This window comes from Lepidochelys kempii, chromosome 2, assembly GCF_965140285.1.
Source record: "Lepidochelys kempii isolate rLepKem1 chromosome 2, rLepKem1.hap1, whole genome shotgun sequence".
Lineage (NCBI taxonomy): Eukaryota > Metazoa > Chordata > Testudines > Cheloniidae > Lepidochelys > Lepidochelys kempii.
The window spans coordinates 187,498,158-187,517,787 of NC_136381.1; the positions used below are offsets into that span (position 1 = coordinate 187,498,158).

At 40.0% G+C, this 19,630-nt stretch overlaps 1 protein-coding gene across 1 annotated transcript in view; it reads right to left on the minus strand.

The window, feature by feature from the left end:
- TMC2 (transmembrane channel like 2) overlaps nt 1-18,311 on the minus strand; it is a 51,257-nt gene extending 32,946 nt beyond the window's left edge. The window contains exons 1-8 of the mRNA XM_073329659.1: nt 18,266-18,311; nt 17,904-17,951; nt 14,408-14,744; nt 12,231-12,386; nt 10,092-10,182; nt 9,000-9,081; nt 8,757-8,863; nt 2,585-2,683 (exon numbers count right to left, since the gene is read on the minus strand). Of these exons, the coding sequence (XP_073185760.1) occupies nt 2,585-2,683; nt 8,757-8,863; nt 9,000-9,081; nt 10,092-10,182; nt 12,231-12,386; nt 14,408-14,744; nt 17,904-17,951; nt 18,266-18,311 (966 nt within the window). The remainder of the gene's footprint in view (nt 1-2,584; nt 2,684-8,756; nt 8,864-8,999; nt 9,082-10,091; nt 10,183-12,230; nt 12,387-14,407; nt 14,745-17,903; nt 17,952-18,265) is intronic.
- Between the last annotated feature and the right edge of the window lie 1,319 nt (nt 18,312-19,630).

The window sequence follows — 19,630 nt, forward strand, 5'->3', positions numbered from 1 at the left end:
TGAAAATAACCTTCCTAATGTTTTAGCTTTCTGGTCCCTGGTCAAAATTGTACGGAACATCACACCACATGTTTGGGTTTTTTAAAAATTTTTTTTCCTTCTGTGATACATGTAGTCTTATGTCCAAATGAGATCTATTCTTTTCTAATGCTGTCATCAATGATGCAACCCACTTGCTGCCAAAGTATTCCCTTATTCATTACTGTGTTGAAAAATATTTTTTCCAACGTTGTGTCTGTTAGAAATCTGTTTTACAGGGATTGGTGATGTTGACGCTTTTTCTCTTCATTTTAAATTTACTCAAGTTTTTTTTCCCCATTGTACCACACATATGGTGCACACTGTAGTAATAAAGGGTGAGTCTCTGTGGATGTTAGTCACAGCTGCACAGTGTGGACGTGTGCCAAGCAAAAGGCAAAAATCTGGCAGCTAATTGTAGATCTGCTCTTTGCCCTAGCATGGTCACACATGGCCCCATCTCAGAACAAATTTCCTTAGTTGTTATGTGCGGAACTTACAGACATTCAAATAAAAATACCAGATGCAGGTCAGCAAAAAATTTCCCTCTGTCTTGCGGTTGGTTTTTTCCCTTAACAAGACAGACTAAAGATTGCTGCTACCTTCCTTTTTTAATTTTTAAAGATGCACTGCTCATTCTACGCAAACATACTCAGATTACTGATAATTAGCATTGAGCTTCGGTAAGTTTTAAACGCTAACAAGTGGGCTTAGGGAGTGGGGAGAGTAAGTCTAAAACTCCAGTAAGGTCCTCAATTAAAAATGAGTGGGACAATATCACCGCTGTATCAGGTTGTTCAAAACAGACATTTGAAGACCTTCTAATAAATTGACCTACTTTCAGATGAGTGGTTTTTAGAAAACGTCGATGATGATGATCTTTCTGGAAGTACCACCTTCAACAGTGGTTCTCCACAGCATTGGATAGTGTCTCAACAGCACTTCCAGAAATACCATCTTTTATTGTCTGACCTCAGGAGAGGTATCATATAGAACAGAACCTACTCACCCTCCTGCTAGTTTTCTCTGAGGGCTGATTTAGTAGTTTGAAGGTTTCCTAACGGCACATAAGCATGATGGCCTAAATTTTCAAGTGGGACTACTGATTTTTTGGGGGCACCTCAATTTTTGGCTGCCAAACTTCAAACTCCTTTCAAGGGACCTGATTTTCAGACAACCGGGGGCTCAGAATATCTGAAAACTGAATCCTTCAAGGTGCCTCAAGTTGGGCACCAAAAAGCGGAGGCATCGTTTCACTAGACGAACTTGGAAATTTAGGATAATGGAGATTTCATTTCCTAGTTCGCTCCATTTTGTCTATTCAGCAAACTCCTACAGTGTCTGCCACTTTATTTCTGATAAGTGGCAAGAGCACCTCACCAACCTTCTTCTGGCCCCTCATTTCATGGTTCGTTCTCTCCATTTATTTCCATTTATGTGAAGATGCTTTCTGCTTAGACATACCTAAATTTTAGAGGCAGTGCGCACATGAGTTTGACATTCTGGCCCCACTGGGAAAACTTGAGATGCTGTGGGATGTGGTGCTGGTAACTAAGTGGAACTCTTCCCTCGGAATCAATACTGAACCTATGCACTAGTAATTAGTGAAGTGATTCTTGTTTGTACAGAAGTCCTGGATTTTTTTCAGGATGAAAGTCACTATGTAAATGTAAAATGATGATGTGATACTTGGTCTATATTGACTTGCAGTGCAGCAGAGATGTAACTATTAAGCGGTCTTTATTTTTCCAGAATCTTTCCTTGCCCGTAAGTCTAAATCACTTATGTGAACCTACGTCAGTAGTGCCAAAAGTCACTGCTATCTGATGATTTATTCAGTGGCATATGTGAAATGAGTTGCTTTCACTCCACTTAGCTGTGAACAGTTATCCTCGCTACAAAATTATTATTGCAAATCAAACTAATAGGCCTGCCTGTTGTAGTTCTAATAAAAGAAGCCAAGGATTGAGATATATATAACTTCAGTCTCCCAGGGCTACAGATAATTTTGTTTTTTAAGGTATAGAGATAGCAGGTGTCTGATTCTGATTTCACTTCTCCCAATGAAAGACTGATGTAATTCCATTGACTTCAGTGGATTTATTTGTTTTATCTTTTTGTAAAATGAGTATTAAATCTACAACTTGAACAGCCACATGCTCTGTAATTGTGCATGTGCGCCCATTTTTTAATAAAAAAAAAAAGCAGCAGCTTTTTCGTGCAGAACCAACAATTGCATATATATGTGCAGTATGTGCATTGAAAATACATTTGTGTACGGAAATCTGCTAAATCCATATGCAAACAAATGCGCACACACAATAGATTTTGGTCCAAAATGTTTTGGGGATCCAAAGCCCATTGATGTCAATGGGAGTCATTTCATGTCCCTGTCTGGGGAAAAATGTGTGTGTGTAAAAACTATAAAATAAAAAGATGTAATCAACATCTGGGACCAAATTAATCACTGTAAACCTGGCAATTTCAATGGAGTTACATCAGGGGTGAATTTTGTTCCTTTACATATTAACATGTCTTATCTACTTTGGAAGAGTACAATACATACCTCAAAATCCCAAAGGACAGAAAAATCCATAGCGGTAGCTTGTTCAGCTCTGGGTACAGTTTTTCTAGGTATACTTCCATATGGGATTCCCATCAAGATCTAGGTGAGGTTTATGAAGACATGTTTATAGTATAGCAGAGTGTATATCATCTTTCATTTTTCCACTAACTAAATATTTTCCTTGTAATAAGATACAACCAGACAAAGGGAAGTTTTTAAAATGTGGAACAAATTCACAAACAGGATTATTTAGCAAAAGTTATAGAACTCCGATTGCAAGAAGTGACTCAACCTGAATTAGCACATGCACATTTAATGATCCCCATAAGCTTCCTAATGCTTCCCAGGACTATCAAAAGTGCAGAAAATTCTGTTGTTTCATGATGTGTGTAGATTATGGCTCTGATTCACCACATTGTCTTAACATTAGCTTAACTTTGGGCATGTGAATTGTGCCATTGAAGTCAAGTTAGTTGAACTTAAGTTCTTTGCTGAATTGGGATTTGACATGGTGAGAGTGTGTTTTCTGCTGCCATGTTACAATGACTTGCTGCAAATTGCTCTGAGAATTTGGGAGATTTTAGAATTACTTCTTCTACAATTTAAAAATTAGTAGTAAAAAAAGAGAATCTCTCGACCAGTAGGTTGAAGTTTTACCAGCCCTGATGTTGCTAGTTCTTGTGGGAAGGGTACAAACTTCCAGATCTGGAATCAACTGTGAATGACATGAGTGAAGAAGATGGTTATCTAATAGAGAACACTTTCACAAGAATGCTGAGAGACAGAGTGAAGTCCTAGTCCTACTGAGGTCAATGGGAGTTTTGCCATTGACTTCACTGGTGCCAGGATTTCATCTAGAGCCTGATTGTGATCTCAGACAGGTGTAAATGAGGAGTAATTCCTAGAACTAGACCAGTGAAAAACTTGCGTGAGATGAGAATTGGGCCCTATATTGTTTAACCACCACCCTTTTACTGCTGCTACTTTGATGTTCATATACCATGTATATCGTAAAGTCCATAAAATGTGATTGTAGTTGTGATGGCTACGTTGTTAAAAATGAAGAAAAAATCCAAACCAAACCACCCACCACCCCTAAATAAAAGGAGAAAGTCTTAAAAAGGGCTGAGAGATGGATTTGGAGACTCTGGCAAATAAGATCTATTCTGCAGGAATAAACATAGGATGGAGGAATCTAAATTAACTTGCAACCAATTCATGTCTTCTCTGGACCAGATTCTATTCTTGCTTACTCTGGCATAAGTCCAGAGCAATTCCAATTATTTTAATGGAGTTACTTCAGTGTCTGAGAGAGCAGAATTTTCCCTCCCCCTCTGTCTCCCCTGTTTTCTCTTAGTAATCTAGTGGTGATGCTGTTGATAAAATGTTTTCTATGTAACCTGAACTAAACTTATTCAAGAAGAGCCATTGGCTGCCATGCAGATGGCTCATGGATAATCAAATGCTCCTGGGCGGTCAAAACTTGATCTGAGTACATGCAGGATTCCAGATACTCCTTTGTTTTCATTGTTCAGAGATACTGATGTTGTTGGCACTTCTCTGTACATGAACACTGGTAACCCGGAGTTGGTTTAGGGCTACAGTGAATATGGCTTAATGCTTTATGAACATATAGATTATGAAATGCAGCAACTAATAATGGGATGGTTTAACTTCTTGCCTCCTTTTATTGTTTTCATCTGTTACTAAACTGGTGATGTAAAGTGCAACCCGAGGATAGACGATGTTTCTTCATATTGTTTGGATATATTTGGTGTCATTCAGCTCCCTCTTCAGTGTGGTGTTGTAAATAAAGAAAAGTGCTTGTGATCTGGGTCTTTAGTGATCGTAGAATCATAGAATCATAGAATATCAGGGTTGGAAGGGACCCCTGAAGGTCATCTAGTCCAACCCCCTGCTCAAAGCAGGACCAATTCCCAGTTAAATCATCCCAGCCAGGGCTTTGTCAAGCCTGACCTTAAAAACCTCTTAGGAAGGAGATTCTACCACCTCCCTAGGTAACGCATTCCAGTGTTTCACCACCCTCTTAGTGAAAAAGTTTTTCCTAATATCCAACCTAAACCTCCCCCACTGCAACTTGAGACCATTACTCCTCGTTCTGTCATCTGCTACCATTGAGAACAGTCTAGAGCCATCCTCTTTGGAACCCCCTTTCAGGTAGTTGAAAGCAGCTATCAAATCCCCCCTCATTCTTCTCTTCTGCAGGCTAAACAATCCCAGCTCCCTCAGCCTCTCCTCATAAATCATGTGTTCTAGACCCCTAATCATTTTTGTTGCCCTTCGCTGGACCCTCTCCAATTTATCCACATCCTTCTTGTAGTGTGGGGCCCAAAACTGGACACAGTACTCCAGATGAGGCCTCACCAATGTCGAATAGAGGGGAACGATCACGTCCCTCGATCTGCTCGCTATGCCCCTACTTATACATCCCAAAATGCCATTGGCCTTCTTGGCAACAAGGGCACACTGCTGACTCATATCCAGCTTCTCGTCCACTGTCACCCCTAGGTCCTTTTCCGCAGAACTGCTGCCTAGCCATTCGGTCCCTAGTCTGTAGCTGTGCATTGGGTTCTTCCGTCCTAAGTGCAGGACCCAGAATTCCAGAACTGCCTTCTCTAGATTCTGATGGTGGAATGGAAGGAATGGCCATGTTTGGGGGTAGGGGGATGGGATGGATCCTTTCATCTAACTTTTCTCTTTTGATGCCCCTTTGAAAGGGTTTGCCCTGATCTAAAGCAAAATTGTTCTATGATGTAATGGTGGAATGGCATACAAATCAATTGTTAGTGGAGGATGAAGCAGAGCATTGCTGGGGTTGGGCTTGGACTTTGATGTTTTTATGGTCATATTTTCAAAATGCTCAGCATTGGTCTAGCTCTAATCCCAGTGATGCTGGAGTTGAGACAAATTATGAGTGCTTCATAAAAGCCCACCAATAGCATATACTGTACCTTTTAGAATAATTTATTTTTCTTCTCCATGTCACAGCACCATCTGAAAACATTCCGAGTGAATTTTCCCCAGAGTTATTGGAATAGTCTCTCTGGCTAAATACTGCCTGGGAAATGGACGCTGCTAGAGAGAGGAGCATGTCTGCACAGCAACAGCTTCAATTTAAACTTCACTTATTTGGATAGAAGGCTCCTTTGCCTTGAACTTCATGGGTTATCTCTCTCTAATGCAACAAAGGGATTAGTTTTATCCATTGATGCAGTATTCTTCCCTCAAGAGAAGCCAAGATCAGCTGAGGGGCATTTGTTCATGCTTACAGATAGCTTTAAATTTATACAGCTACTTGAGTTATGAAATAATCTCAACATTAAGCAGTTGTAAATGGCAGGGGTCAGGAGGGCAGCTGGTATCAGGAAGGTGACATGAGAACAGACTAATGCCATGGCATCTCACAATAGCATTGTGCAGGGTAGGACTCACAGCAAGACCAAGATTTATCAGAATTGATTGGTAACCCTTTAATTTAAGGGTTGTCTATGAAGGAGTCATAAAGAGTTAATATATTTATAAGTAGGCTATGGCCAGTGCACAGCAAAGTCTAAATGGCTCATAAATAGTTTAGAATACATTTGCAGCATGAAGCAGACAGAGCACGTCCATTGCTTCTAATGCATTTGTTTTGCAAGGGTTATATACTTAGTTTTAAAGCCATTTATAATTAAATGGTTATTGCCCAGCTCCTGTATACATTGTAACAGTTTAATGCACCATGAATAATATACATACTGTATAAACAAAACAGGCACAACTACTTCATCATACAGAAATGTACAATTCGTAAATAAAGAAAATGCATTTGTACTGTTCACTTTTAATGGTTATGCCTGTCCATGCTCAGAGGATACCTTCAATTTGAATGGCTTTTATTTTAGATAAAGCAAACAACAAAATTAAAGAAGGGGAAAAAATTGCAATCTCTATCAGAGACCACACATTGTCTTTCCTCTGTAATAACCTGCATTGAACAAGAACATCTGGCAGTCTTGGTGGATAGCAGAGCCCTTAGACACAGCACACAGAAACTGAGCCATAGTATTCTATAGCTAAATACACACATCTATTTTTAAAAGGAGCATAACTAAGTATTTCCATGATACTCTTCTTTGGCCAAGCCTCCTCCAATAACAATGGAAAAGAGTAACAAGAAAACCATTTCTCATGAAGAAACAACTGGCTGACTTAAGATGTGGAAAATGGGGATATTTTGGAAACCAACAATTATTGGTTGTTAGAGGATTTGGCAACTCTTATTTATTTTATGCATCCTCTTAATTTGAAACAACCTGAAAAACTATGCAAAACTTAGTCAGACTTACCACTTACTAGTCAAGCAGTGATGTCAAATTAACACCAATAAGAACATTAGCACCAGTAAGAACTTTTAAATCACATCATTAAGTATTTTGTATATACATTTTATAACTCCTCAATAGGCAATCGTGTAATTAAATATTACCAGTATGTTACCTTTACTGTGATATATATATATATATATATATATATATATATATATATATATATATATATATATATATTTTACAAGAATGTCGGGATTAAGAAATGTGTTTGACAGTGTCATATTGTCACTATGGTTTTCTTAATCACTTTTGGAAATGTACATCCTGGATTTCTTACAGATATGATGGCCTATACTTGAAGCCAATAGAATTCTTGAGTTCTGTTTTTCACTCAGCCTAAAATTTTCAGCAATATGAGCCTAAAATTAGGCTTCCAAATCCATGTTTAGTTGCTTAAGGGTGGAATTTTTCAAAGGGTATTCACCCTACACTTGCCCTGAAAGGGTTAATGCAGACTGAGAAGGGGGTTAATTAACCCAACAAGTCATAGCTAAGGGGAATCCAGTGGCTAAGCAATCCCCTGATTGAATGAGGAAGCCCAGCTGAGGAGAAATGAGTTGGGCTGGGGACTATAAAGGCAGGAAATTGGCCACAGAAAAGGGGTTGCTGGGAAAGCTTGCAGTCACTCCCTGGGAGAAGGAAGGTACATTTGGGCTGGCAAACCTGGGGGCGGGAGAGTAAGAAAGGTATCAGAGGAGTCAGGGAAAAGCAGCAAGGTCAAAATGGAACAGGCCTTAACTGCTGGCTAGAGGGTCCCTGAGCCAGAACGCAGAGTTAGAGGGTGGGCCCAGTTTCCCATGCCAGCCACTGAGGGAGTGGCATGACAAATCAGTGAATGGGAAGGCTGCCTGAGCCTGTTTGTGGGAAGAGACTTTCCAACCCCAGAAGAGGAAAAGTTTGGTGACCTGGCTGGAGGGTCAAGTCACAAAGAGGCAGCAGCTTGTGGAGTGAAAGAGGAGCTGCTGACCCAGAAAGAGAAACTGAGAGACAGTGTGCAACCACAAGAAGGGGTGATGCGAAGGGGGGAGGAATAGCTCAGTGGTTTGAGCATTGGCCTGCTAAACCCAGGGTTGTGAGTTCAATCGTTGAGGGGGCCATTTAGGGATCTGGGGCAAAAATTGGGGATTGGTCCTTCCAACCCTGATATTCTATGATTCTATGAACTCATGAGCTGTTCCCCAGAATAACCAGGAGGAGGTGCCATCCTGGCGGTGAGTGGAGGACTTTAAGTGATTATCAGGCATTGACTTCAGTGGGGCTTCTGGTCTTAAGTCTCTTAACATGCTTTAGAAAATATCTTCCATTGGTGATAAATATGGATTTAGGGACAGTCACAAAAGCCAACATTTTCAAAAACAGGAGCCTAACTTGCTACTATAAATCCACATAGGTGTATAAGGTGTGTCTTCTACCATATTTTAACTAAGGCTAAGTAAAACTGAAGTTTATTCTGTCATTCCAGGAAGATAGAGCATCATGAAGTGACATTATCCACAGATCTATCAGTAAGGCAGCCCAAGGTCTCTGGGCCTGCATGAGCAGTATCTTGCTCCTAGTGAATGTCAAAATGGGACGGATGCAGAAGATAAGAAATTGATCATGAGTTAAGATAAGGATGATGACGTGACTGGATGTGACATTACCAGAGGTAATAACACTGGAAGTAACAAAGTACAATTGGAAATAAGTAACAATATGCCTTCAATCTCATTTTGACATTTATTATGGACAAGATACTATTTGCATGAACCTGAATGCAGGATTGGGGCCTAAACTCTTACCTCTGGAATTATAACCAGTCCAAATATTAAACCGAAAAGGACCAGATTTACTCCATACATCCATCGCAGAAATATGAAATAAGAAGCTACTGAGGAACCAAAGTGACCTTAAACAAAAAGAGACAGTGGTTAGTCCTGTGGGCGGGTAAGATTCTCAGTGACCAAGAGATTATTTGAAGTAACACAAAACAGTATAACAAAATATCTTAGTCATGTCTCAGTCTAAATGGAAGTTGCACTTACTCTCCACTTCTTTTATCTTCATTTCCCAAGGTATACACTGTGTCTTAAAATTGTCAAAGTCTCTCTTAAATTTCACCCATTTCTGAAACAAGAAAACAGTGTTGCAAATAGAGATACAATGTTAAACTGGTCCTGGAGAGGAATCTGGGGTTGCTTTGTCGAAGGAGCTCCTAAAGTTAATGCTTAGTTGAGTTATTTAAAAATTGATGGCAAACTTTAAAGCCAGAGGTGAGCCTGAACCAAATCCTGGAGTTTTCCATCTGGGTCTGACCTTTTTTACTTCTGTAACAGTCCACATCAAAACCCTGAATCCAAACACTTCCAAACTCAGGTGTTCAAATTCAGGTCCTGAATCCTAACTTTGCTAGGTTTCTGCGGGATCAGAGTTAGTGTTGGGATTTAACCCACTGATAGAGAGGTTGAAGCTGCAGAGCCAGATCTGTGTGTGAGGCTTTGATTTGAGCCCATTTCTATTTAAAAGAAGGATTCATTTGATAAATAGCAACCCTGATTCTTTTCTCACGGATGTCAATGGGAACAGGACATGATCTTTTTTTTTTTTTTTTTAAAGTCTTAAATCAGTGGAATCTCAATGAAAGCAATAACTTAATTACTGACTCTAGTCTTGCAATGAGAAGTCACAATTCTCCATGTTCATCTTCCCATTCAGTGGTCCAATTTGTAAACTGGCGCAATTCCACGGAAGCGAAGGGTACTATGCCTGGATTTTGCTGTCTCTCCAATCCTTAGTGCAATCAATACTTTTATAACCTGTGAGAGACCACACCCAGAGACCCTCATTCTTCCCCGATTTTACATGCTCTGCAACCTCCTGTACTGTAGGGAGGCTGTATGAGGTTTAAGTTGGGCAGAATTTGGCTCATATCCTGCATATAATCGTAAACATGAATTTGGTTAGGAACCATGGAAACATGCAGCTATTCAGAGAATTAAAATACATACAGGTAGTGCTATCTCGGCTTCTGTAATGGTGGCTATTTTGCCCAATGTGAATTTATTGCTTGAAGCCAAAATACACTGTATTAGTGACCAAGCATCCACTCTTCTATTTGTCATTACGACAGCACTTACCTTTGCCATCATCATCTTGTATGTGTAGAATTTTTTCCCCTTTCCCTTTCCCAATGCTCCTTCAAACTGCTCTACAAAAGCTTGTGCCTCCCTAATTCAAAAATATAAAGGTGATTATGTTTACATTAAAACATTGAAAGAATCTTCCCCAAGAAGGCACTGGGTACAGAGACCGTTGTACAGTAACTTAATTTCTGTGAATTGTGCTCTTAGCAAAGGGAGGAAGACAGTGAGAGTCAGGTGACCTGGATTCTAGTCCCAGCTCTGTCAAACATTTCTGGTATGATTTTTGGAACAAGTAACTTAATATCCCTCTGTTTGAGTTTCCTCATACGTAGACCTAAGGTCACCTGGTTCCCTTTCCAACAGCATTCATATTCTGGGTCTTCCTTCCATACTGATGGGAGAAGTCTGGTTCTTCCTTCTATACTTTCTTAACAGTGCTGCTGTCCAGAAGGAAGGAAGGAAAGATGATCTTGAAGTTAACGCATATGCCTGGGAGGTAGGAGGTCTAGGTTCTGTTCCTGGATTTCTTAACGTGTAGCCTTGGGCCAGTCATTTGTGGATATGTTCCAAAACTTGTATGCCTAAAGAGAGGCCACCAAATTTGTATTTAGGTACCCATGTTTGAAAATGTTGACTTTATTTTCTTTTTGCTCTAGTTCCTCATCTGTAAAATGGGATTAATACTTACCTAGCTCACAGCAGCTGTGTTTATAAGTCCCAATTAACTAATTGTAAAACATTCTGAGGTCCTTGGATAGACTAGTATTATTATGTACTCCAACCTATTCATTAAATATTCTTGCACAGCCAAAGTAGTGAAGCAGTTTGATTAAGTAAATTAGAGTGGGTATATGTGCCCTCCTTCACTCTCAGTTGTTCTTTGCAGTTCTTTTGGGGACAAAGAGGTGAGTGTGTAGTCAAACATGATCCCAGGCAACCTCTCAGCTCCTAGGACACAATATAAAAATGTAATACTTTATGCCTTTTTGTAACACCTTTCACACTGAGGATCTCCAACGTCTTTACAACTAACAGACTGACCGTCCCAACCCACCTGGGAGATCAAAAATGATTAGTTGCCTTTTACAGATAAGGAAATTTAGGTACAGAGAGCTGAAGTCCCCTTCCCGCCTCCCCCAAGGACCCAGGTCAGGAGAGGCAAAGGGAAGGACCAGGCTGCTGTAACTAATCTGTGGGAATCAAACTGCATGCTGCTGATGTGAGAGAGGCCAGGTGTCTGAAGGTCAGATTGGCTCTTCAGAGTGAAAGAGAGGAGCAGATGAGGGGAGGTGCCGCAGCTACTGCCTGCTTTGGCAACATGGGTGGCTGGTGCTGTGAATAGCCTCCAGGCAAACACAGAACAGTGAACCCATTTCTCCCCCTCACCCTCCAGTGGGTTCATGGGACTTTTTGGAAGGTTACCTTGAGGAGTGAAATTCTCTCTCCTTGGAAGTGGACTTTAGGTTTGGTTAAAACCCCTCTCTACCATCATCAGTGCTGGTCCCTCAGCCAGTTATCAAGGGCTTCTGAGCCATTCCTTCATTGACATTGACTGGGGGGGACCCAAAATCTGTCTTACAAGTCTCACAGGTTGCTCATTGCATTCGCTGGAAACATCTGCATTGCTCACCCGTACAGTGTGGGATGGCAGACAATGTTATCTTGGCTGTAAACAATACTGTATTTTTTCCAAGTTACCTGCAAGCAGCAATGCTCCAGGAAGTGTAAAGTAAGATGGAGACATGCTGCTCTGATTGCTATATAACAGTAGGCATGAATAAGCAAAGAAGGGCACAGAGTTAGCTTTAACAGGGAGTCTGAAAGTCATTCTCTGCCTTTAAATAAAAAGACAGAATGATCCCAGCCTGGGTATCAGTTGAACAGATTTTGCTCATCATCTGTTCTCTAGTTACAGAGACAGACAACAGAATCCTGCCTCTAAGCCCTTCTCATTTAAACCAAATCATGCTGGCTAAATTCCATTGGTTGCTTTTCCAAGACTGGGTTCTTGGGGTGATGACAGCATGATTTAATCCTAAAATGTTATGTGCATCAACAATTATTAAACACAAGATCTAGCTTCAGTGGTTCCTATTGTGAAAACTATAAATAGCTGGGAATGGACTGGGCTACCTGAGCAATGCTAATTTCTTCACCATACGCCAAGGTTTGTTCCTCATGGTAGATATTAGTTTTTTCTTTTCCTCCACCTGTTCCTTTAGCCTCATCAGCTCTTCCTCTGACAGAGACTCTTCATCAGATGAGTTGGAAGCAGATGAGGAAGAAGAGCTAGGACGAGAGTAGAGTAAAATCAGGGGAAAAAAGTCACACACACAATGTAATAAAATGTAGTTGTATATAGCACCTTATATACTTCAGGGATTATAAAGCACTTTGCAGACCAGTGAGTTAGACACAGGCAGTGTTCAGTACCTGAACAAAAAATGGAGCAGCCATTATGTACTCCACGATAACAGAGAGAACTTTGTATCCCAAACCATGTTTGGGAGTGGGGGAGAATGTTGGTCAGGACTAGAGCTGGTTGGTAATTGTTTGATGAAATGTAATTTTTTTGTTTTAGTTTTTTTCAGAAAATGCAGATTGAAAACTTTCAGGAGAATGGCATTTTTGACAAATTTCCTGTTTCAAATTTTTTTAAAAAAATATTTTGAAATTGCTGAAATGCCCCATGCTGCTACCTTTTTCCAAAGCAGGAGTTCCATTTTCTTTTGGGTTCAAAACAACTTTTCATTTTGAAATGTAAGTTAATTTAGGGTAAGTTTATTTAATAAACATTTTAAAAAAGAAAGATAGAAATTGAAATAAATCACTTTGAAATTATCGAAACAAAACATTTTGAATTCCCTGATCCAAATTTGGTTTTGATTTTTGGTTCCTGTGAAATTTTCTAAATGTGAAATTTTCATGGAGGAAAACTCTACTTAAGACACTGATTTTTTTCTGTTGCTCTTTGAAAAATTCTCTGGGATCTTTAACTTTAATCTTGGTATCTACTAGAGAGGGTTCACATGATATTTTCCCCACTTGGTGCTGTCCTTCAATATCAACACTGCATGTGATGAATCCAAACCAAGGGAGGAAATTTGAGCATACGCCTTTCTGGCCCAAATGTGACCGTGCTACCAACTAAATTGACACAGTGATGGGGTAGTCAAAGTGATCCAGTTTCTTTAAGATGCTCAAGCCAAGGAGAAGATTTTGGGCAAATGCTTCAGGTTACAGAATACCAGATGAAAGACATTGCCTGCCACATTTCAGTTATAAAAATAGTTACCTTCACCCAGGACACAAGTCCTCTCAGAACGGTGGCCTAGGAGGGAGGGGTGTGTGCTTTATATAAACACCAGACCTTGATCAGTCCCAGACCAGCTTCTCCGCTATAAATCAGTATAGTTCCAGTGACTTCAGTGGAGTTATGCTGATTTACACCAGCTGAGAATCTGGCACATGTATCTTGTCTTGGCCTTCACTTATAAAAGGCTCAATTCTGGAGCCTTGATGTTGAGTTGTCCTATTGACGCTCCTTGCCTAAGAACTGCCCAAAGTAAGTGTTGCAAAATCAGACCTTAAATTAATTGTTTTATTGTCAGCTAACCTAAGTTTCACTGGCATCACATGAGCTGACACTAACAAACACTTAGTGGAAACAGGTGTCATTTTGGGGATTCAACCATAACTCCAATTCAGTCTTGCAGATCTTTTCTTGTTCTTATTATTGTAAAGTAACTCAACCATTTTCATAAGTATCATGTGACCTGTTTGACTGCCAGGGGGGTTCTCACAGTTAACCAGATATGATCGCTGTGAGAAACATGATAGCCAGGCGACACAGCAAATAAAAAGTCTGGGTGAAGAAGAAAAGGAAAGGACAAAGGAACGAAGGAAAACTAACAGGAATAGTCTGTAAAACCTAAGAGATCCATTCTAACCTTTTAGGATTATCATGTGTCCAGCCAAAGGAAGGTGCCTTATTCTGGCTTACTTTCAGTTGTCTTCCTTAAAAGGACTTTTTTTTCTTGCTCCAATACTTACACATTAGGAATCCATTACATACTTAATTCTATGATCGTATTTGTGGTAGAAGAAGTTTCTAGCTTGCATTTTAACCAGAAAAACTCTTTTTTGTTTCTCAGAGTTAAAGTTTTATTACAGGTAATAATTTACTGTAATATGTTATAGTAACCCGCACCACTACGTCACAGGTTCATGAACCTGCTACCCAGGAAGCTAGCATTCAACAAAAATGAGATTCTACTATGTAGGTTTCTGTCTGGGGATTGTTAGAGTACCTCTCTGCCGGGTTTTTCTTCTGTTTCTTATCCTGCTCCTTCCTGTTCTTGTTTGTTTGCTTTTCTTTATTTTCTGCTTCCTTTTGGTCTTTGCCAGAAGCCTTTTTCTCTCTCTTTTTCTTCCTACTTGCTGCTTCCCCTGCTTCACTTTCCCCATCACTGTCATTCATTTTGTGACTTTTCTTCTTAGTAGTTCTTTTTTGCCTTGGGGCTTCAGCTTTCTCTTCAAGCTCAGCTTCTTCCCCATTCTTATTTTGCTTTTTCCTTTCATGTCCACTTGACTTGATGGCTTCCTTGGAGTGCTGCTTTCTGGTTGCCTTTTCCCCCTCTTCATCCTCTGCAATTGATGAAACCAAGTATTTTTGGAAACAGTCTATATTGGTGCAATAAAGATTTGCCCTTTATTCAAAAAGTACAGACAGAATGCCAAATCCAAACCCCGCTGGTGTCTGAACAAGCTACCAATGACCTCCACAGACTTTGGATGACAAGCAGGCTGAGAACTGCATTTAGCTTTGGTCATGTGCACACAGTGTCCACTGATGATTGTGAAACTCATGTTTGTGTGTCAATGGATCCTAGGAGCTGAAAGCTAGAAATCATTTCCAGACCCTGTTCTTTCAAAGTTAGTGGGAGAGCACTGGGGGCAAAACACCTAACTGACTTCAAGACTAAGCTTGATAAGTTTATGGAGGGGATGGTATAATGAGACTGGCTACATGCCACTGTAGGCAATCTGTGACTGCTAGCAGCAAATATCTCCAACCACTGGAGATGGGGCACTAGGTGGGAGGTCTCTGAGTTACTACAGATAATTCTTTCCCAGGTGTCTGGCTGGTGGGTCTTGTCCACATGCTCAGGGTCTAACTGATTGCCATATTTGGTGGTCAGGAAGGAATTTCCCCCGGGTCAGATTGGCAGAGACCCTGGTTTTTTCCCCCCCTTCCTCTGCGGCATAGGGCATGGGTCACTTGCAGATTTAAACTAGAGTAAATGGAAGATTCTCTGTAACTTGAAGTCTTGAAATCATGATTTGAGGACTTCAGTAACTCAGCCGGAGGTTGGGGTCTATTACAGGAGTGGGTGGGAGAGGTTCTGTGGCCTGCAGCATACAGGAAGTCAGACTACATGATCATGATAATCCCTTCTGACCTTAGTCTGAATTTGACCTTTAAATATATGCCAGAATTGTGAAAGCAAATTGTTTAATTTACTCTACTTTTCTTGTAAAAAATTGCATTGTTATCCAACACCTATGTTACAGATTACGCCCCTCCCATGTTAATAGGTATTATGTGCATGGTACTAATATTGTATATGTTATTGTTAAATATGAGTGCTGGGTCATTATGCTAACTGACTTGTATCATGTTCTTCCAATAATTCTATTCATCCATGCCAAGTATCCCACAGCACTTTGCAAAGCTGAACTTAGCTTTGGCAAATATGAAACCTATCAAACACAAGATACATTCATTCTATGTCCTGGTGCAGGTAAGGAGTGCCTTCACCACTCTAATCTTTGGATATGGTTTCCAAAACAGAAAATGAGAAGGGTACAGCATGGTACATAAAAACAAAGTAAAAGCTGATTGGTGAATTTTGGTCTTGTGTGAATTATAAAGCGCTTTTTAATTTGTAAACAACCTCACAATATATGTGACTGGTTTTGAAATCCTATTTCTATATAAGGCAGAGTGCATGCTGTGAAAACTGCTTCTTGGAAGCATTGGTAACATATTAACTCTTTCTTTTGTGTATTGTACTGCTCTGTTTCTAGACAATAAGATGGCTAGGCTTGGTGATTTGGTCTCTAGAACATTTTTAATATTGAATCTCAAGTGTGGTCAACCAATTGGCTATACTTTAGACAACAGCATGTTAATTTAATGTGCAGGAAAGTGGCTTGATTCTTAGCCCTGGAGACTGAGGTCCCTTGTCAGTGCAGAACAAGTAGACAGCAATAAGCTTCTCCGTGCTCTGCCTTCAATAAGCTGTAATCATTACCTGGAGGGGAATGATGTAGGGAGGAAAAGGTAGACCAGTCTCTATGTACATTAATTTTCTTGTTCCTATTGTCAACAGAGACACTAATTTGTAACAGTTGTAATGTGGATACTAGAGCTGATCAAAACATTATTTTGCAAAAAAGAAAAAAATATAATTTCAAAGTTTTTTCCATTTTGCAGCATTTGAAATGGAACATGTGTTTCTACCTTTTTAAATATTACAACATATTTTCCCCAAAATGTTGTTAATTTTCTTCCTCCACCCCCGTTTTAACTGTCTGGCAAAAAGAGGATTAAAACAAACCCTCTCTAAGGCTTCATTCACTTTTCATTTTTGCTTTCTGCCACTAATTTTCCAAATGTCTCCAACTTTGGAAATGTTACACAGTGGCAAAAGGAAAAATGAAAAGTCTGTAACTCTGCCTCTCTAGAATGTTTCCAAAGGTGGAAACACTCTGAAAAGTTAGAGTGGCAGAAGGGAAAATGGGGGGGGGGGAGCGGGGGGGAGAGGAAGAAAAGATTAAGTGGTAAAACAAAACTCTACAGATCACCTGTTTTGCTGCATTCAGTGGCACACACAAAAATTAAAATAAAAAAATAAAATAGTGGGAAGAAAGAGTTTAAAAAAAAACCAGTTCAAAATATTGACATTTTTGGTTTAGATGAAAAACAGGGAAATTGTGAAACTACCAAACACTGTTCTCAAAAGGCTTCTTGCTTCTAATGGAAAAAACTTAACCAGCTCTAGTGGGTTCCCTTATCCACTGGAAACTAGACTAAGACTATCAATTGATTTCACAGAGGCCATCAGATGATGATTTTCAGTTACTATTTACCTAAGCTGGATTTGAACTGTGCTCTAGAGGGTCTGTCTATCACCAAAAACCATCCACTACCCCAGCAATCCTAGCCCTTAGCAATGTCTCTTTATTTACTGTATTTGTGAGAGTATTTTTAAAAATTTTAAATCCGGTCTATGGCTTTTCCTGATTTTTGCCATGAGTTGCTAGTCTGTCCTAAATCTATCTTGGCTTTAGTTCTCTCTCCTCATAGTCATATGTAACGAAGACTCACCCTTACTGTAATGACAAGAATTACATAAAAAGCAGTGAAAGGTGACAGTTTCTAGGTGTTTGCATTATCCTATAGATTCACTCACATCACACCACCCATGAAACACAGTGCATCCGATGAAGTGAGCTGTAGCTCACGAAAGCTCATGCTCAAATAAATTGGTTAGTCTCTAAGGTGCCACAAGTACTCCTTTTCTTTTTGCGAATACAGACTAACACGGCTGTTACTCTGAAACTTGTCTTGTTAATATCCTGGGACCAACAGGGCTACAACAACACTGCATATAACCATGCATACCTCATTAGACTATTACCACTGTGTAGCAAGTCAAATCACAAAATAAAGCTCTGGAGAAAAAAGATCTCTCATTGTGTATTTCCAAATAAGACAGCAGCTATTATTCTCCACTCTACCTTCACTCTCTGAGTCACTTTCCACTTGTCCATCAATCTCCATTCCAACTGCAAGACAAAGCATGTTGAATAATTGAATTTGTTGTTGGGATTTTCACATACAATGTTTTACACTTGTTGTTCTGAAGTACTGGCTGAGGACCGCAGAGTGCCCTCTTTAATGATACGCTACTGTATCTTTATGCTATGAAGTCCTTAATATTTCTTAGCTCTTTGCAAGTGAATTAATAAAAGTTCCCAACACAAAAGAATATCAAATGTATTGGCACACACAAAGTGGAGCCCTAAGACACATTTTTACAAATATTTGGTAAAACTGATACAATATATCAAAACTGAAATGGTTGTTTGTTCATACTAACCATCTTCCATGATGACCTGTAATGCACATTTCTTTTTCCTCCCCATGATTTTTCCCCCCAGAAACACTGTAGCCCTTGTACGGTGCACACACCAATTATCAGTAGGTTATTATTTCCCCTCTTTCAGAGTCCAATTATTTGTCTCCATGCTGCTGTGCAGTAAAGCGAGCAGTCCAAGAAGCTGTATCTAGTTCACTTTGACATCAGTTGCATGCTAGACAGCAACTTCAGGGTCTGAGCTTGGGGGAAGGGGAGACACACACTCTACAACAATACAATCCAAACCCTTTCTGCTCCGATCCTTTTTCAGTGTGGAAAGCACCTGTCAGTGTTACATTACATCACATTATTTAAACATGAAGGAAAGCCCTTTGATGGATACTCAGCAGTATCCTACGACATGCAGACACAAGTCATGTCCATTTTTGACCTAAGCATGTACACTAAAGCTTTGGGAGTACCTAGTTCCATACTGTAATATCTTTCTTACCTAAATCAATTTATGTAACCCTATTGCTAAGGGAGAAACATCAAATGACCATCTTAACCCAGTCGATGTTTTGCTTCTCAGGCACAGATCTTTGTGTCCTCTATTGTTGTCCGTGTACATTCCTACAGAGGACACGTAGTCTAATAACTGAAGCACAGGACTGGGTGTTAGGGCAGTGGGGCTCCACGTATTCCTCTCAGAGCTATTGTTCCAGGCTCTCTGCAGGTGCTGCGTCAGTTACCTCAAAAATGTGAACCTAGTGTCTTCTTTCCAACCCTAACAACGAGCAACTTTTTTTTTAAATGAAAGTTGAGATTCTGAAGAACAAGATGGTGCCAATATGAGTGCCTACCAGCTCTGTTCAAGCACAGATCCCACATATATTCCTCTGTGTGCATCACTGGTTCTGCCTAATGGTGGTGGTCTTGATCATTGAGTGTATAGCTGCTGAGAGCAGGGTCAGATGACCACTTCACTGTTGGGTTAAGCATCAAGATTTCCACCTAATCACATAGCTAGTAACTGATCATTCATTCATCCTCTAAAATGTAGCTGCAGGCTCAAGCCCTGTTTTGGTACGCTCACAGCTAATTATATAATTTTCAAAAGTGCCTTGGAATAAATGGCATGGAAGGTTCACTAGAAATGCAGTTTGATTTGATGTCTTCAGGGCTTGTCTGTATAACCTTTTCCTGAGAAAGAGGTTGTCTTTCACAGAAGCAGCAATTCAAGGGCTCACTCTCTTGCCCATAGATGGCCCCTGCTGCTTTTCTTTCTCTCTCTCTCTCTCTCTCTCTCTGTGTGCACACGTACCATCTCCACTCATTAAGCCAAAGACGTGCAAATGTATTAAACTATGAAGTTCGGTAATTCCA